This window comes from Perca fluviatilis, chromosome 6 (genome assembly GCF_010015445.1).
Source record: "Perca fluviatilis chromosome 6, GENO_Pfluv_1.0, whole genome shotgun sequence".
NCBI lineage: Eukaryota > Metazoa > Chordata > Actinopteri > Perciformes > Percidae > Perca > Perca fluviatilis.
In genome coordinates, this window is record NC_053117.1 from 26,578,873 (window position 1) to 26,597,965 (window position 19,093).

Consider the following 19,093-nt stretch of genomic DNA (forward strand, 5'->3'; position numbering starts at 1 on the left):
GAGGTGAACAGGGGACAGCAGCAAAATGTTTACGGAGAAGACCATAGATGGCGTCTGGGTTCCGGGTCACATCAATGCCACTGTTCCTCATTCCGAACTTAACAACATCTTTAGCCCTACCCCTGAGGTGGATGAGTATTTCCTCCGCCTGTTGCTCAGTTCTGACATCCATCCTCTTCACGTAGTTCTTCATCAGGTCCTCCCACTCATGCACATCTACAGTGTCCGTGCCATCCCCTTTGAAGGTTGGAGGCTCATTCACCTTCCTGTGAGGCACTAGCTGTACTTCGTGACAGGTCCAGACTCTGTGTGGATGTGTTAGTGGAAGCGTGTCATGTTGAACTGAAGTGCGTTGTTGTGGGCAGCACTATGTGTTGGGCTGAGGCGTGCAACTATACTATCTGCTAGCTGCTGACCAACATGTCTAATTATCTCACTCATCTGACTGACTACATCAGGTGACTGCAAGATAGGTTGTGGTGTGGGTGTGACATCAGCCTGCGTGCTTGGTGCAAGTTCAATGTGGCGGCACTGAAGAGGAACCCTTCCCCACTAACTGAAGGGGCCTCTGCTGTATCTGGCCTATTCCCTACCACATGAACGTCACCCCTTGAATAGGACTGTCAAAGTGCAACACCATAGGGTCCCCTACCTCTACCCATACCTCCAGTAAAGGGCGTACTGAAACTCCCTGGAATGTAGCTCATTGTGAAATGTCACTCAACAAAACAGCATGAAATAATCAAAACAGAAAAGTACATCAAAAACAAAACAACTCAATAAGATCAATGTCACTTAAACTAAGTGTACTAGTTATGCAAGGCTAACACTCTGTCCACCTGGTAGTACAATGCAGAAGCCGTCCAGTAAGATGGTCCCGGGGGGCGGGTGAAGAGCTAACTCCAAATCGGCCGGGTCCACGGCACCAATGTGGCCGGGTCACAACTGTATGTGATGAAATGCAGCTCCACACTACTGTTGCTCCTACACATCACAGGCAGCCAGGTGGATTACAGGGGTCTTTATTGTCTCTTCCTTATTGCTCTGTAACACAGTACAGCAGTGGTATGTCAATCGCATTGGTCTCAGGATAACAGTCACTGCGCTTCCCGCATCACTCTGTGTGATCTCATCACAAAAATAATAATAATAATAACAAAAGAAATTATACTAACTGGATGTGATCGTATAGTGGATATTACCTAATGTATTATAATACAGTACAATGCTTAGGCTACAATGTATTCACATTTGCACAATCAAATATACCTCCATATGTACTGACATTATATTGGTGAAAACACCACACAGTAATCCATTTTATAATATAAGAAAAAGGCAGAAAACCCATTCGCCGTTTAACATGAGGTGAGCATAAACACAGCACAGGTATACGTCATACACACCTAATCAACAGGCTGCTTCACTAACTATGAGCTAGCCAAACTAGCGTGAGCTACTTAACAGTTAGAAAGAGCTGCTCATGCGGACGAACAATAATTGCAATGAAACATATTGAAAACTAACACAGAAATGCATAGGATATTACCTGTAACACAGTACAGCAGTGGTATGTCAATCGCATTGGTCTCAGGATAACAGTCTAACCAAAACACGGAACAGATGCAAATGATTATACTGACAATGTACGTTTCAGTAAGTCTCTAAAATATCATTTTAAAGACTAGATAGCTTATAGTCTGGGCTCAAGACAGTTAGCTAACGTCAATATATGTACATTACATGGCAAAATACAAAGCATGAACATTTGAAATCTCACAAAATTATTAATTATCCCGGACGTGCGGGAGAACGTGACCTACCACTGCGCTTCCCGCATCACTCTGTGTAGTTCCGTAAACACAATGTCATAACTACCACCGTGCCAATAGGTGGCAGTGTTGCCCCGCTTTTGCCATAATTAAACCAAGTATATTCTACTCCGTTACACATGTCTTTTGTTTGTTTGTTTGTTTATTTAGGATCCTCATTAGCTCCTGCATTGCAGGTGCTATTCTTCCTGAGGTCCTTTTACACAACTCAACTCGAATTGTCCCACATGGAACAATTTTAAATATACAACTCTTTATCGTTTAAGAAATTCTACTCAAAATGTCATTTTGATTTACATAAAACAAAAATAACATGGCTCGATTCTGATTGCCTGGGAGGTGTCTATTACTTTCTCATAACCACACATTATGCAGTAACTAACACATAATCAATGTGCCAATAATAAACTCAAGGTAAGGGCAACAGCCTTGGCTACTACAGTCAAACATATGACTTACAAAAGTGAAGAAGGCATCACTGTTAATTCAATATGTTCATTGCTTCTTATAAAAACGATAACAGGATTATCTTTTAAATTGTATCAATATGTTGCCATAGTTGCATGTTGTAGCCTGGCTCCTGTAGGTATTATAATGATAATCTTAAATCTTTTTGTTTATAAAATGGGAAAATTAGCAAATTATATTTAAAAAACTTTTAAATTTCCTTCATCTCACCACCTAGGTATCAGGTCACTGAGGCAAATCTGATATTTAAAGTATAATTTTTGGGGAGTAGTCGTAAATCCAAAAAAATTATGTATTTGCGGATGTTATTATGGAGCCTATGGCTGACAATACTTTGGGAATGGACATAATACACAACTTCTCGCAAATGGTTGGATCACCTTCCCAAGTCTTGAATTACACCTCTCCTCTTAGTTGCGAAAGCTTTTTTTTTCAAATTCCTTTTTTTTTCTAGGTGGATCTTGTTTTTGTAGTACTTAATCATAATCTTATCAAAATATATTACAGGTCCAGATACTGTCTCAAATGGTTTGCTAACGCTCTTTTGTAACTCAACTGCTATAATTTTCTTAGATGTACCTGACAGATACATTTCCATAAAGATTGAGATTTTCAGAACATCTATCATCTTAGGGTTAAAATACCTTAAAACTGAACAGCAATAACTTTAAAGTCCTAACCCTAACCAGCTTTAAAGTCAGTTTTCAAAAAGAGTGTCAAAACACTCAAAATACATTGAACTTCTTAATGTGTCTTAAAGTAAAGTGGCAATCCTTAAGATTTCAGTCATAGAAATGAAAGCAATAAATAAAATCCATTTTATCTTGATGATTTCGGTTGATTTAGAATTTGAAAACATGGTGAAAAGAGTGAAAACATGGAATTCTGCTGAGAGTTTAGCATTCTGGAGCATAGAAATACAATGAATCTTGTTCTCTTTCTATGATCTGGGGTCTTGTTGTTGACATGAGCTTCAATTTTTCAGAATTGTATGAATAGTTCCTTTTTGTGTGTATACTCCAGTCTATATCCAGTTAGCTAGTGACTCAACACACATTTATTTAAATGAAAATCTTCCAGGTTACAACTTTAAATCAAATATTCTTTCCAGTAGCTTTTTTAACATTTGCAGTGTCATTGCTGATCCAACGAATGTTGAATTTGGAGGGGATGCACTTTAGAATTCCCAGTGATGCTTTTCATTTCATCACCTGTTATTCTTGGATTAAATAGTTCAGGTGGAAATGGATAACTCACTCTGATACAACCAACAAACTTCATCTGTATCTATTTGCTAGAACATGTGACGTTCCTTTGACGTGATCTGTGGGTGTGTACTGTAAGACCCACTTTATCAGATTGTAAATGTTTGTTAGAAAAAAAGGCTTTCCTGTTTATACTAACAAAATAAGTTTTTTTTTCAGTAAGGATAGTACACAACGAAGACCTCTTTATGAAAGTCAAATTGAACTCATAATGAAAGACCTTTGTTATCTTAATTAGGTTTGTTTTGTCATGTAAACCTAGCCTGAGGAAAGACCTTAAATTCTGTCCTTAATTACATAGTATGACACAAGAGTTTATTTTCCACTACATCCATCTGTTTCTATATAACCTTTTCATGTTCCAGTTGAACATTCTGTTGCTATAGCCACTGCATAGTTTCACAGCAGTTTAACTGACATTGTTACAGCCACCATTTTGGCAGCTTGTGACCAAATATTTATTATATACTCTCCAAATCCCCTTGTTGGAGCTTCATCTGTTGATAAATTTGTGTGATTGTTGATGTGTGACTTGTTAATGAAGTTTTCCTGCAAACTGCTAACCAAGCTAGCCATTACACTAGCTGTCTGAGGTCTAGTGTTAGCTAATACAAAATTCTAAGAAACTAAGTTCCTCCCCTTCCGGACCTTATTATGGAAAAAATATGTACGGTAGTCAACAGTGAGACACACATATTTTTTGGTCCCGTTTGAATTGTGTCTTGAATTACACATATGATTAGCCTGGGAAAACCCTGACGAACTTCCGGCAAATTTGAGATTTGCTCTGCAAGTCAGTCTGGCCAAGAGCCCATTTCCAATTTTTTATAACAACCGTTGAGGCGGGCTGTATACGACGACGATAGCGCAGCGACGGCAAGCAGCATTTTGTTTACATTCAACATGACGGCCACCGAAGTGCAGCAACCCGTTGATGCCGCTGTCGTTGCTACATCACCCGGATCGTTGGTCTGATTGGTTGAAGGACTATCCAATTGCGCCCAGAGTCATTTGAGCGGCATCCGTTGGTCACGCCCCTTTGGAAATGAGCTGTGAATGAAGCTTTCCCAGACCCACTCTAAGTTACAACTGTGAAGGGTCTGGTGTCAACCAGGCTGACATATGATGTTTATGAATTTAAGTCAATAAAGTCACAGTTTGTATTGGATTGTTGTTTTACCATTTAGTTTTGTGTGAAATCGCTCAGTGAACTACAGGCCTACATCTCTCATCTCGCACAATATACGTCACCAACACGCCAACACCAACGTCAACGCCAACACCAAAAAGCACCTTTGACTTTATTTTTCAAGAACGAGGAAAAAGTATTAAAAGAGGTAAAAATCACTACAAGTCTGGCCATGGGAAGTGAAACAAGGAGCAAGACCCCTTCCCTGTGTGAGTAGCCTACATCTCTATACAAAACACACAGGCATCGTAGCTTCAGGGAGAGATAAAGTTATGATGTCTCCTATGTGACTTTAGGGTGTATAGTTTTTCTAATTGCAATTTTCACAGTCTTACACAACAGGTTTACGACAAACTGCGACTTTCTTGATTTGCAAAATTATCTTTTATATTGACAAACATGTTTAATTCATGGTACAATTCTAACAGGATAAAAAAATGATTTGTCTCTCGCCATTGAAGGTCCACCAGAAGGGGAGGGACTTATACTCTTTATAGTTTATTTGCTTTCCTGCCGAGAGCTAAAGATATATCAGAAGATCAATACTACTGTCGTATTTTTCTGTTAAACATAGGCCTACAGCCAGGAGCTAGTTAGCTAAGCATGAAAAATACTGTGATACAGTGAGTGTGTATGCCACTGATAGGCCTATAGTTTGTATATATCCTACTGTCCTGTCTGAGTTGTTTTCTGCTCAAACTTCACCAAAACAGATTCTTGTATATTCATTACGTGGCACTTGATACCTTGAATCCATGGAATTGTGAAAACATTCACCCACACATTAAGACAGTAAACAAACATGTTTAAAACAGTGGTTTGTCTAGTTTCTGAAATGCCTTAAATTGCCAATCATTGCATAATGTAAGTAATGGGCAGTCAAATCAAGAATAATTAAAGTACTTTTTAAATCATTTAACACAGTGCAAGTGTGCAGTAAATACTTTATTGTGTTTAATGAATTTTATATTCTGTGGTAAAGGAATAGAAAATAACAAAAACAGACAAGACTCCTGGCGGACTTTTAATTTTTAAATTTGTGTGTGTTTGTGTGTGTGTGTGTGTGTGTGTGTGTGTTTGTGTGTGATTTTCCTCTTCAAGAAGTGGGAGTGCGCTCTAATCTAACACAGATGAAACTAACAGGACAGACGCCAAAATAACTAGCCTACCACCCATTACATCCTAGAGTACCATGTTCTCAGCTATTTAATGAGGACTTAAAAGACGAATTATCCAATATATATAAAATCCCTGTTGGTACTAAGAAAAGATGGAGCTATTCTTGAGGCTAAGTGACTGATTTCCTGAGGAAGGGGTGGGTTGAATAAAGAGGATTGTGTTGTAACAAATGACTCCTGGTGCCAGGTGGTGAACCACACAGATCGAGTGTCACCCATAGCCCATCACAGACTGCCAGTGTGAAAAATCAACACAAGTGTGTTAGTTTTAATGTATCTGCTACTTACCAAAGTCAGTTTAAAGCTCCGGAAGTTTGAAAACATGACAACACAATACATGATAAAATACAATACCTTTGAAGATACTTTACTGTATGGTGTATAGGCTATATATCTAGTGCATTATAAGCTTCTGTTAATAGAATACCTTTGTTTTTATTATTTTTTGTGCATATTGTTGTGTATAGTAGATGATCATAATGTAGTATTCTAGTTTTATGAGTTTTTGTGGATCTGTTTTTTGTGTTTCATCACAATATGGTGCCCTATCAACATTAAGCTTCTTACAAACGCACAAATATTTATATTTAAATAAATGTATCTAAATATGATAGCACTATTTTTATATTTTGTAGAACAAAATATCTAGAAAAAAGGTCTGAGTTACATTATATAAACATTCACTGTTGACTGATTTACAAAATTATGAATTACATAGGTCTATTTTTGTGAAGTTTTTTTTTTATCTGTATTTTTTATAGACTTCCTGATAAAATACTTCAGAAAAGATCTTTTCAAGGTTAGTGTATGATTTGCCCTGTGAACCTCCTGTGACACTCATAGGTGGCACTTGGGACTGTCCCGTCCGCATCGGCACCTCCCAGCAGGCTGCATCATCATCCGGGCCGCCAGCCACACTTCCCCGCAAAGCCCCGCCCCTTCACGCACCGGCAGAACCGGAGAGCTCCGATAAAAACTGAGAACAGAGGGGTAACAAGCTCATTTCGAGCGACAAATCCCAAGGACGCTCACGCTGCTGCAGAGTCACTGAGAAGTTACAGATTCAGAAGACTTTTAATTTGGTAAGTGCTTGTTTTTCGTATTTATTTTACTCAGAGGCTACAGATCTATACAGAGTATGCATCAGGGTGTTTTCTGCTAAAATGTCTTACTGTGTTTCATTCTGAATCGTGCCATCATAACTTCATTAGATGATGATACTGTCTGCAACATTGTATTTCATTTGATGTGTCAAGAATAAATAGATGACATATTTTGCATTTGATGAAAGTCAATTAAGATATTTTAACCAGTACTCTTTAATTGATTAGACCAATTAGTATTATTTAATAGTATTAAGTAATATTCAATATTAAGTATATATAAAGTCTTAAAGTACAATCTTATATGATTAGATAATCCTATACTAGACAGTTATCTTGATAAACAGTTATCCCATCTTATTTAATGCTAATTAGCAAAAATCAATTAATTAATTTCAGAAATAAAGTAGGGAATATACATTTAAACACACAGTTATAATGATGTAGTGATTAATGTGGTTTGGACCATAGTCTGTGTGGGGGAGGTGAAACTGTGTTTTTTGATTACCTTGTGCTTGCTCATTCATTGAGCATCCCAAAACGTTCTCACTCTGACTTCAGCAGCTCTTTTTTTGTTTTACCTCTCCACCACATCCACCTGTTTGTTCTGGTGAGAATCCCGTATGATTTATCTCACCGTGTCACACACTCACTCTTCACTCCCAAACACTTCTCAGAAAGTAAATTAGTAATTTGTGTCGTCAAGGTTGCTTGAAATTCTTTTCAAAATGTTACAAATGTTACAAGAATGCGGTGATTTTGTGCACCGCTGCTGTACTTGGCGTGTGTTTTATTATCGAGGACCATCTCTGCAATCATACTGTGATTCATCTCAGTATGGTTGTGTGTATCTGTACCACTCTGAGACAAAATCTGCACAGGATCCTGGATCATTGACATGCAGGCTGTTATCAGTCTAATAAGTTGGATTTGCGTCTGGAGCTGGCTCCGTCGGAATTCTCCTCCCTGGCATCTGTCAGCACTGATACTCTCCATCACACTGATACTCTGTACTGTTGCATGTTGAGATAAAGTAGAGTTTGTATCCATTTTGTGCCTTCCCGGCATTGTGGTCAGCTGTGTTTGTGCCTCACACCGATGTTTGTGACTCACAGGGCCAGCCTGTTCTTAAAGCTGTAAGTTAAGAGTTGGTCAGACAGAGGATAATGCTGGATCAGACTGTGGGAACAATGGGCCAGAAGATGAGGCTAAAACCAATTCTGAGCTGAAACTAAGAGTTTCAGCTCAGAATTCAGAGTTTCACTTTTATCTGGACAAAAACCCTCTTACATATCTCAAATTGTATGGTCATCTAATTGCCTCGATACTGGTTATAAATCCCATCAATGCATCTGTGTTTCTTACTCCATGTGTCTTTGTGCAGTCCTAAAAGCTGGGATGATTTAGGACTACTCACCATTTTTTTTTGCTGAACTCTGGGATTCCATTTAATTTCCCTCCTCTTTCTCTTTTTTACCCTTCTCTCCTTTCTCTCCCCTTTCTTCATTATTTCATCTCCTTCCACGTAGCTGTCTCATGCTCTATAATCTCCTCAGTGTATACTCATTTCTAATGTCAACACCTGCTCTTTCTACCTGCCTTTTTGGGCTTTATGAGTCTGTGTTTTCTCTCTGATAGGAAGTTCAATGCTTCATATTGTGCACAGAGGCAAGCTGAAAGGCAACAATACAGCCCTCTGTTCTTGGGCACTTTACAGAGACGGATCACAGCTGGTCTATTAAAGCTTGCCCGAAAACCCCAGAGTAAAATATGCAGAACTCCTGCTAAGTAGCTTACCAACATGACATTACATGCCATAACACATTATCAGCAAACATGCTACACATGCGCAAACCTCTAAAATGAGGCAACAACGCCTAACCTGAAGCTATTGTAGTGGTTGAATGCAGGTTATAGGGATCCAGCAGGTCAAACCAGTTCAAAAACATGTTTTGAGGTTCAGATTTGCTGCCACTGCTATGACAAGAGAATGGAATAGTTTTAACAATCCCCCAATGTTGACCTTTCTAAGAAATATTGTGAAGAAACTAACTTCAGTGCCAAAGAAAAATAAGATTGTAAGAGTGCCACAGTGTTCACTGTAAATGTGTTTCCTCTGCCAGTTCCTCCCCTGGGTGCCAGCATGGGCAGTCCACCCACTCTAAAAACTTTATTAAGTATCAGTTCTGACATTTGCATTGAAGAGAGACAGAAAAGTAACCTTAGAAATGCTTAAAAGGGCACAGTGAACCATAATTTGAACTTTACAGGCAGATGCAACTATGTTCCCTGCACACCATCTAACCATTCTCACCGTTTTAGACTTTTCAGCCTGGTTCCTGGAAGAATGTCTCACTTCCGACCTTTACAACCTCAGTACGCAATCATTGCACATTCTCGCTAATAGTCCGGTGAACTCACCGCTAAGAACTAAAAGATTGTGTTTAGCACTAAAGACCAGTTTCTTCAAATGTAGTGAAATTGCACACCAATAGGGAATGAATAACGTTGGCAATCATTTACTGTCAGCTTTGAACATTCATTCTGTGAGTGTGTTTGTGTGTGTCTGTCTTATCATCTATTGTGTGTGTTTGCTCTACTGAAGTGGTGCATCCTAAAGCTGCTGCTATAAACCTGCTGCTGACTCACAGTCTGGCTGCTGCTACTTTCATTTATATTTGACCTACTAGGGGAACCACACTCTCCTCAGGCTGCATACTTGGTTGTACATGTTTCAACTATTAACTGATTGGCAGACAAATAACAGACACATGCCCTAACCCCGTCAGTGCCATTGTGTGTTTATGTCTGTTCATATGCATTAAATGTTGTAAGACAGACCACAAAAACACTCAAACACTTAAAACTCAGGCCAATTGCATTGTGGGATTGTCAAAGGAGCAGTGTTGATGGCACCCAAACAGGGCCTCTGCATGTCAGATACCACAGACTTTTAAAAAGGGTGGGGTACACATATTTTCATATCTGTTTTAGTGTGTGCATGTGTTGATATGTACGCACGTTTCCTAAATGCCTGGGGCCTGCGCTGGCAGTTTTTTCAGCAGGAAACATATGTTTATAGCTGACATGGCTGAAGAGAGGGGCATAACTGAACAGCTGCACAAAGGAAACAAAAAGGGAACTAGTGTGTTGTTGTCACCCTGCCAGTGAGGCTCAGTTGGGGGGTAAAAGTGCAGGGCAATGGGGTTTTTATTTGTGTGAGGCAAGGATAGCTTTCAAGGGACCTGTCCTCTTAATGAGTGTATGAATGCATGTCTGTGTTTTAAAATCCTGAGAGGGAGTCTGTTCCAACGAACAATGAGAAGAATAAACAGTAAATCTTTATATGTAGGGGTGTTGATTAGCTCCACGTTCCTGAGCACTTTGTGTGAGATTGTGTGTGTGTGTGTGTGTGTGTGTGTGTGTGTGTGTGTGTGTGTGTGTGTATATGTGTGTGTGTGGTTGCCAACGTAGCTGTTTTACCTCACTGATATATTTTCTTTGAGCCAAGTCAACCACAGAAGGTGAGTCAGTGGAGTACCAGCCAAAGGAGAAGATAATATAAAACATGCAGGCATGTATGCACATGGCTGCTGCTGTATGTCTGGATCTTTGCATGCAAGTCTCTGTCAAAGAAGTATCTTCCAGATATATTTAAAGCAACCTTTTATATTAAGGTCATATATACTTTTCAGGCCTCATTGTGTGCCACTTTCTTTTTCTTCTCTTTCCCATTTCCCTCTCTACTCTGTCTCCCACCCACCCCCTCATTCTTTAGTGACTCATGTTTACTCACACTTGACTTTGGAGCAACAGGCACTCTTCTCCATACAGTACCTCTTTTCCTTTAAAACAGAATGGAGGAACTCCGTTAGGAAGTCTGCTATCAGACATCTTTTTTGATCCTCTTTTCTAAAAGTATTAAAGGGAAATATAATTATAATATTAGTAACTTTTTCTCGCTCCAGGCTTTCCCTTCAGTTTCCCCCTCTTTCCCTTTAAAGTTCTGAGTCACTTTATCCTCCTACAGCTGCTGCTCTGCTCTGTTAGAGAAGGAATGCTGTCAGTATGGTGCAGAAACTTTCTGCTGTGTGTGCTGTGTCCAGATTGTGTTGTTTGATGTGGGGGTCAGCATCTCATTTTTAGCATAAAGCGAAGATAATCTGTTTTATTCCCAGTGAGGAAGTTATAGATAAATTATGATAAAAGGACAACCAAGAAAATATAGTATAGCACAAATTTGTTGAACTTTGTTATAACGTCCTAAGTCAAGAAGTCAAAACAGTTTTAAGAAACTAGAAATGACCTCCAGTTTCCCACAAACACCCCACCTTTCCCACCCTTTCCTCTCCAGTGATCTCCCTCAGTAGCAGGCGTAAGGATAGAGGAAGGAAGCTGAACAGAGAACCAGTATAGTCGGGATAAGGTGACCAATGTCGATCGTTTTCCTGCAATTGTTGGCTCAGCATTAATGACAGATTCATGACAAAAGGATTTAGATGGATAGACATTGTATTCTATATTATCTATTCTATTATTATTATCATAGACAACAATAAAATACATGCTCTCCACAGGTATACAGCAGCTTACACATGTCCATCTTGTAAAAAAAAAAGGTTTTAAAATATGTAACATATTTTCTCCTTCCAGAAAATTGAAGACCACTTGAGAAGCCATGACCAGAACACTTGGATTGTTAATGCTCCTGTCTGCTCTCTGCTGTAGCCTAGCGGACAACGTAAGTCATACATCCTTATTATGAAAGGACAATACAAGTGGTTTTTGCATGTTTCAGGCCATTAACTACAAATCCTGCATACTTGAGAGCTTATCCTAATACATTTTAATGTTTGTCTAAAATCCATCTTAGCAAGACATTTACTGTCCTGTATGTACCACAACTCATAGGCAGCTTGTGAAGCCAGTTTCAAGTCTCTGCAAGTTAATTTTCACAGAACACTGAAAGAAATAAAAGCACTTGCTGCCTGGATTGGAAACAAATGCCATGCAACCAGTTCCCATTTACTGCTGCTCTGTATTTATTGTCTCCTTTCTATTGCAGGTGGAGCTGCTCCGCACTAAGAGAGGGACTCGTTTTTATAGAGGTGAGCCTGACAGGCAGCCAGCCAGACGGACACTTTTGATTATTCATATCGAGAAGTCTTCACCTTCCTTTGACACCTCCTGTGAGCCCCATCACACTTCTGTTTGTCTTTCCTATTAACACCATCACCATCATCACCATTATCAGATTCTTCTAATTCACTGTTTTGTCATTCACGTGTTTGGGTATTTGTAACCGCTTTTACATGTGACAATGATTACATTTTCTGTGTATCTTACTGTTTGATTGGCTGTATTCATATTGTTTGTGTTTGTGTGTGTTTTCTTAGTACATTGTGTGGATAGTGAGACATCAGCAGTGCATAGTTTTGGGGACACTTGGCTGCGATGGAGGGGACAGCGTGTGGAGTATTGCCGTTGTGCATTAGGAGGACGAGATCTTTGTCATATTGTCCCCGTCATCAGTGAGTGTGATATGGACGTAGACACACATAAACGTGGATTGGCTGACTTTCTTGTCTCTTTCTAATCAGACTTTTTTGTTTGCAATGAGCAGAATATAATCTTCTGTTTTGCTCATATGTCTGTCAGTCTGCTTGCCTGCCCTTACTGACCTCTCTGTCTTTCATAATAGCTTTACTTTACCTCTAACTTGCTGTTACAACCTCAGATGATTATTTTTTGTTGGTTTGCCTGGCTTATGTGTCCAAATCCCTGTTATTTCAGTGCATCCAAACGAAGAGATGTTGGGTTTCTGTGTTTTTGAGTGGGTGTAGTTTAGTCTGAGATTGTTTGAAATACTCTTGCCAGGCAAGCCCTCGTGCTCACTTTCACCCTCATTGAGAAATTCTGTGAAGCATGTTTGCCCCTCCCTCAAACAAATTACAACCACATTTTCAGTCCGCCAAACTGCACCATCTGTGAGCTCATACCACTGGGAGCGAGTGGGATGCTGTTATTCTGAACGCTAACTTTTAGGAAATGTTGCAATAATAAATGAAAAAAACGGACTGGTGATGGCATAAAACTAGTTCTGCTCTAGAAAGAAACCCTTGGCGTGTCACTATATTTTAAAAGTGAAGCTATGAAGATGTTTGAGAGTCAGGATGAACCATGCACACAGACCTTTGCATACTTCTCCATGTGTCTCCGTAAAATGTGACACACAAGGCCAAATCCACAAATTTAATTCTCTGTATACGCAAGTGGTCATGGCCAATTAATCATATGCTGATTTATTAAATCATTTTTGTTCTAAAGAACTGGATGACGTATGACTGACTAACCGGTTCCCTGTTTGCCCCTTCCAGACTGCTACGTGTCTCAGTGCTACAACGGAGGAACCTGTAAGGAGGCCGTGTACACTTCAGACTACATTTGCCAGTGTCCTCGAGGCTTCAGTGGGACTCAGTGTGAGATCAGTAAGTACTCAACAAACCGCACTGCACAATTAATCTGCTTTTATTCGGTTAATCGATAAAATTCTTTTTTGTGTAAAATGTCTCAGGCAGTCTCCAATGTGATGTCTTATTTTGTCAAGTCTAAAACCCAAAATATAAAGCAGCAAATCATCACTATGGATGAAAGTAGTTAAATATCTCATGTAGTCTTTTGTGCTGCAACAGGTACACCCCAGATCAGACTATGTCTAGTATTTAATTTACATATTGTTATTACTTCAAAGCAACAATAAACCCAGCCATGACCATTACAGGATGGCCGGTGACACAACACTGATTAAAACATTCTACGTACTTGTTAATGACTCTAGATAAGGTCACAGTCTGACCGTGTGACTCATACAGTAGGTGTAATGGGCCTGTGGTATGGAATCATAAACCACGGAAAGACATTCTGGGATATGAATGTTTTTGTTCCTGCGGGTGACTGGTTGAGGTTTTAGGGACACCCCACCCTCTCGTTTGGATAGTTTTACAAACCCCAGTGGTCACATCCAAGTGATTTTAGTGAACGAGTAATGAGTTACAATGGCCAGACTCCATAAATCTGAATGCTTTTACGATCATCATAGTTTATGTTTGGTTATTGTTATAAACCACTAATTGGAAAAATACTATATAAAAGCTATGTTTGTTGTGAGTTTGTCTTATATAAGAAATAACAATGTTTTCATAATGTTTCCAAATATTTTGAAAGATGCAATAAACTTGCCTTATTGTGTCAGAATAAATGAATTAGGTCAGTTACTAGAGTGTCTCATTTATGCATTTGTGACATAATATCCATTTTAACTTTGTCTCTTTCTCCAATAGACACCAATGAGAAGTGCATTGTGGGGCAGGGTGAAGGGTACCGCGGCACATGGAGCATCAGCCATTCAGGAGCAGAGTGCATCAACTGGAACTCTACGTCTCTGAGAGGAAGGAGGTTCACAGCTACAAAAGGGGACGCCAGCAGTCTTGGACTGGGCAATCACAACTTCTGCAGGTATATGTGACAAGTGTAATCTGTTTAGTCTCTGAGAATCTGTAGGAATTAACTGCAAATATTCATTGTGTCCATGCAAATCAAGGGGGAGGGTCTCATCGTCCGAAACATACTGGTCAAATTTGAATTAGGACATGTTTTTTCATTCTTTATGTGAGCCAACATGTTTACTCATTGTCCTTACCTTTAATTTCCCCCCTCAGGAACCCCGACCAGGACAGCACTCCTTGGTGTTACATCTATAAGGGCACTCAGATCGTCTGGGAGTTCTGTTCTATGCCCAAATGTCCAGAAGGTACATCATTAACAAAAGCTAATACGCTGAAATACTACTAATCAAATTATTAATTTCTTTGACACTCCGTTCCTCTGTGTGTTTTGGAGCAGATAAGTACCAAAAGTGTGTGCTTGGCTCCGGCCAGTCATACAGAGGCACAGCGTCTGTCACTAAGAGTGGCTCTCGTTGTCTCCCGTGGGACTCTCCTGTTATCAAGCGTAAGGTCAACAATGCTTGGAGATCTAATGCATTAGAGCAGGGACTGGGCAGCCACAGCTTCTGCAGGTAGACATGCCAGCACCATTATTCATTGTTAGATGTTCTCCTTGCATGCAAAAAGATGAGAATAACTCATTGCATTTATTTTTCCTTTATCTAATAGGAATCCAGACGGTGATGAAGGTCCATGGTGTCACACCTACAAGAACATGCAGCTGACCTGGGAGCTGTGTGACATACCTAAATGCTGTGAGTTCCTATTTTTCCATTGTTTAATTTTGCAGCAATGTTAAAACACAGAAGGGAAATTATCAACACTGATGCTAGAAGTTCATAAAGTTTCTTGCAATCAGACTTACATAACCATACTTTCTTTTTTAGCGAGACCTCCATCTATCATCAGCTCTCTCGGCCCACGTGCCCCCACCGCTAACATCAATAATAGAGGTAGGACATCTTCCCATCCAATGAAAATTACCCAGAGTCCATTTCCTCTGATGTGTTCAGTGTGTGGACCATAGTTTTTACGGTTATTTAACCACTATTCTGCAACCTGTCCTCTGTGTAGCAACATGTGGGCAGCGCTTAGACAACACCCTGAATCGACCGGCGTTCCGCATGTTTGGGGGCAGAGAGAGTGACATCACGGAGCAGCCGTGGCAGGCAGCCATTAATGTTTACCAGGCCCGTCACAGAAAACACTTTCACCGATGTGGTGGAGTCCTCATTGACTCGTGTTGGGTCCTGTCTGCTGCACACTGCTTCGAGGACAAGTAAGGATGACTCACATCCTTCACACACATATAAAATACATAATTTATATTATTCCATGCAACGCAACATACAAACTTTCTTCTTCAATCTTTTTTCAGTGATAAAGCAGAAAAATTGGAAGTGATTTTGGGAAGAACGTTTCGGAAGCAGAATTCCACCAGCGAGCAGATTTTCAAGGTTGAGAAGTACTGGATCCACGAGAAATTTGACAACGAAACATTTGACAATGACATCGGTGGGTGAACATTTTAAGAGACAATTATCATAATTTTTTTATTTGTTTAAAACATTTTTGCATGTAAAATTCTATATATCACTGTATCACTGGAAACTTTATTATAAAAATGTCAAATTTTCATGAACTAAGAAAAATAGCATTTTCAAACAGAGTTTTGGCATGCTATAAAGTTAATGAAGACAATTGCCTGATAGACTTTAGTTACCATGTTTTTCCCCAGCAGTGATGATATGGAACCTTAGGTTGGCAGCAAATGCTTTTTAAAACTTTAAAGCATCCGTCTGTGTTCATCTCACATTTTCCCAGTGCATTACCCTGACTTTTCCTCTGGTCACTTTCCACATGCAGCTCTCTTAAAGCTGAAGACGGACTTTGGCATCTGTGCTATAAACTCTCCGGAGGTTCTTCCTGCGTGTCTGCCTGAACGTGGGCTGGTTCTGCCCGACTGGACTGAGTGTGAGATCTCAGGCTATGGAAAAGATTCAGAATGTAAGCAAACATCCCTCTTTTGCATTGCTGCTATTGTGGCAAATGTATATTTGTTTTGACTAACCAGTAGATGGCAGTGTAAGCCTTTTCACAAATCTATAATGTAATGTAAAACCTCACTCCACAGTTTCTGCAGAGTACTCTGAGCGTGTTAAGAGAGGATACGTTCGCCTGTGGCCCAAAGAGCGCTGCGTCCCAAATGTGCTGTCTGGGCGCACAGTTACCCCCAACATGCTGTGTGCAGGTGACACCCGAGGCCTGGACGATGCCTGCAAGGTGAGAATTTTTACATGACAAACTCATTAAGTCAATGCTTTTTACTCTTTCAAATTTTTCCTTTCTCTTTCTTCATTTGGCCTCTTGACCTTCACCAACAGGGAGACTCTGGTGGCCCGCTCGTCTGTCAGAACAATAACAAGATGACTCTGATGGGTGTGATCAGCTGGGGTGATGGGTGCGGGCAGAAGGATAAGCCTGGGGTCTACACCCGTGTCACCCAATACATCAACTGGATCAACGACAAAATTAAGGCAAACCCGGTCTAAAGTAAGAGAGACTGCAAAGATGGATGACCATACCATAAACACAGTGGGTAAAACAGCAAATGCAGATATGTTTATCATTGATAAGATAGACAGATGGATCCACAGGACTCTTATTCTGTTGTTAATCTGTTGACGTAAATCCAAAATGATGGAGGTTTTAAACCAGCAGGACCACTCCTATTGAGAAGGACCTCAATTGTGAGTTTTTATGCTCAATGTAGCTCAGAGCTCTAAAGTTTGACTTACTGTGTTGAATGTGACAGTATATATGGACAGAAACACAGGACAAACCCTTTTTCCTCCTTCTAGGCCATTTGGATCTGGATAATCCTTTTTGTCTCTTCACGCATACAACATTTTCTAAATATGGCATCCACCAAACTGGAGGTTCAGGTAGTGAACCTACAATAACAGGAAGAATTGGAAATATCAGTATTTTCCTCTGCTCTTTCTGGTTGGCTTTATGCTGGTTTATACAAAAAAGTCACAGTGGTACACCTAAGGTCAGTAGTGCTTTTAATTCAAAAGAACACTCAACACAAGCATTTACTTTGCACAGCACAGTATGTCACATAGGAATGTAGGCCTTTTTTAAAGTTATGTGCAAAGATTATGTTACACACTTGTCCTTTAGATGTGAGGTTATGTTGGCTTAATTTGTTGTATTGCAAAATGTTCTGCATTTGCCTACTTTGGGGCTTTATGGGTTCCAGACCCCAAACACAAAATGTATCTGCTGGTTCAGATTCTGCTTGTTGTCTGCAGTTTGAACTCCTTTAGCTCCCTGCTAAAGTATCTATGTTGTATTGATGTCTCTATGTTTATAGCTTTTGTTTTTAGGTTGTTGTGTGGTGATTGTTGGAGCTTGTATTGCAAGACAAATTTCCGTGTATACGGACAATAAAGTGCTATCTATCTATCTATCTATCTATCTATCTGCTACCTTGTGGATGGGATTAGATTTGGACAAGTGGAAGTTCTGAGATATTCACTCCATTCAACAAACCCTGTTCTGTGTTCTCCCGCTCTGGAAGTCTGTTTTTAAATCAGATATTCCGACATTTCTCCACCAGACACCTGGGTTGAGCCCAGTATGCACTGTATATAGCATGTATATTGTATGAATATTGATTTTACTTTAAACTGCTTAATTGCTGCAAAGCCTTAACAAAGTCCCTTTGTTTTGTGACTGGGGTTTAGAGTTTTTTTTACTAAGTTAATATTTATGTGTATTTTATATTGTATTGGAGAAACTACTTTTGTACTGTAGTTTGATAATTTATTGTCTCTGTCAATATAACCACATCTGGCAACATACTCCTTTGTCAATAAATAATATTTGAAATAAATCTTTTTATGCTTCATGCTTTTTGACCATGGAATTTTTATCATCTTCAATAAATCACCGATAAATGAGTTACATCATGACAGCTTCACAAAGGTCACTGAGGTAACAATGAAAAGGACTCAGTTTATGATCCTCTGAATAAAATGACGTTTCCTCGAGCCCATTTCTGGGTCATGACTGATGAAATTCTGTCAGCATGTTGGAAATTAAGTGACAAAGTTTTTTGTATCAGTTGAGTTAATGTTGTTTTAATCATTATAACATGTTTGTTCTATCTTACGTGTCTGAACCATTACTGCAATATCCAAATCCGAGAAGATATTTCTTAGACTTGTGTGCATGTTTTTTTCTCTTTAATATTCATGTGTTAATGTTTCAGATGAACTGAACAGTTGAATTAACTTGTAATAAACAGTTAAGTAGTACTGGCCTCCCCAGGTTTCAGCTTTCTCACTGTATGTGTGAGATCTCGTTCAGTCCCAGTTTACAGATTAGAACTTGTGTGTCTGATGTTGTCTGCCTATCCAACTATGTTTTGTGGATGACCTTGTGTACCTTTGCCTGTACCCATTACTCGTTCAGAAAATGTAAGAAACGGACATTTCACTAATTTGAAAGAACAAGGTTCAATTTATTCATCCATAAACTATGGA

General features: G+C 39.5%; 1 protein-coding gene and 1 long non-coding RNA gene across 6 annotated transcripts; one reads left to right on the forward strand and one right to left on the reverse strand.

The window, feature by feature from the left end:
* Nucleotides 1-1,006: 1,006 nt before the first annotated feature.
* Nucleotides 1,007-1,943, reverse strand: LOC120561456. The gene is made up of 2 exons (XR_005639598.1): nt 1,824-1,943; nt 1,007-1,603 (listed from the first exon to the last, which is right to left on the reverse strand). It is a non-coding gene; the product is annotated as an uncharacterized LOC120561456 (long non-coding RNA).
* Nucleotides 1,944-6,907: 4,964 nt separating this feature from the next.
* On the forward strand, nt 6,908-18,441 carry plat (plasminogen activator, tissue). 5 transcript variants are annotated; one of them, XM_039804083.1, is made up of 16 exons: nt 6,915-7,014; nt 10,814-11,461; nt 11,689-11,776; nt 12,101-12,224; nt 12,432-12,566; nt 13,413-13,523; nt 14,376-14,550; nt 14,754-14,845; nt 14,938-15,112; nt 15,210-15,295; nt 15,428-15,493; nt 15,615-15,819; nt 15,919-16,055; nt 16,407-16,547; nt 16,675-16,823; nt 16,925-18,441. In XM_039804083.1, exons 3-16 carry the CDS (start codon nt 11,714-11,716, stop codon nt 17,090-17,092), a joined length of 1,827 nt encoding a protein of 608 aa, XP_039660017.1. In that variant the 5' UTR covers nt 6,915-7,014; nt 10,814-11,461; nt 11,689-11,713; the 3' UTR covers nt 17,093-18,441. The 5 variants fall into 5 exon arrangements, with proteins under 5 accessions (XP_039660016.1, XP_039660020.1, XP_039660021.1 ...); XM_039804085.1 differs by having other exon boundaries at nt 11,390-11,461; XM_039804082.1 differs by lacking the exon at nt 10,814-11,461 and having other exon boundaries at nt 6,908-7,014.
* The last annotated feature ends 652 nt before the right edge of the window (nt 18,442-19,093 follow it).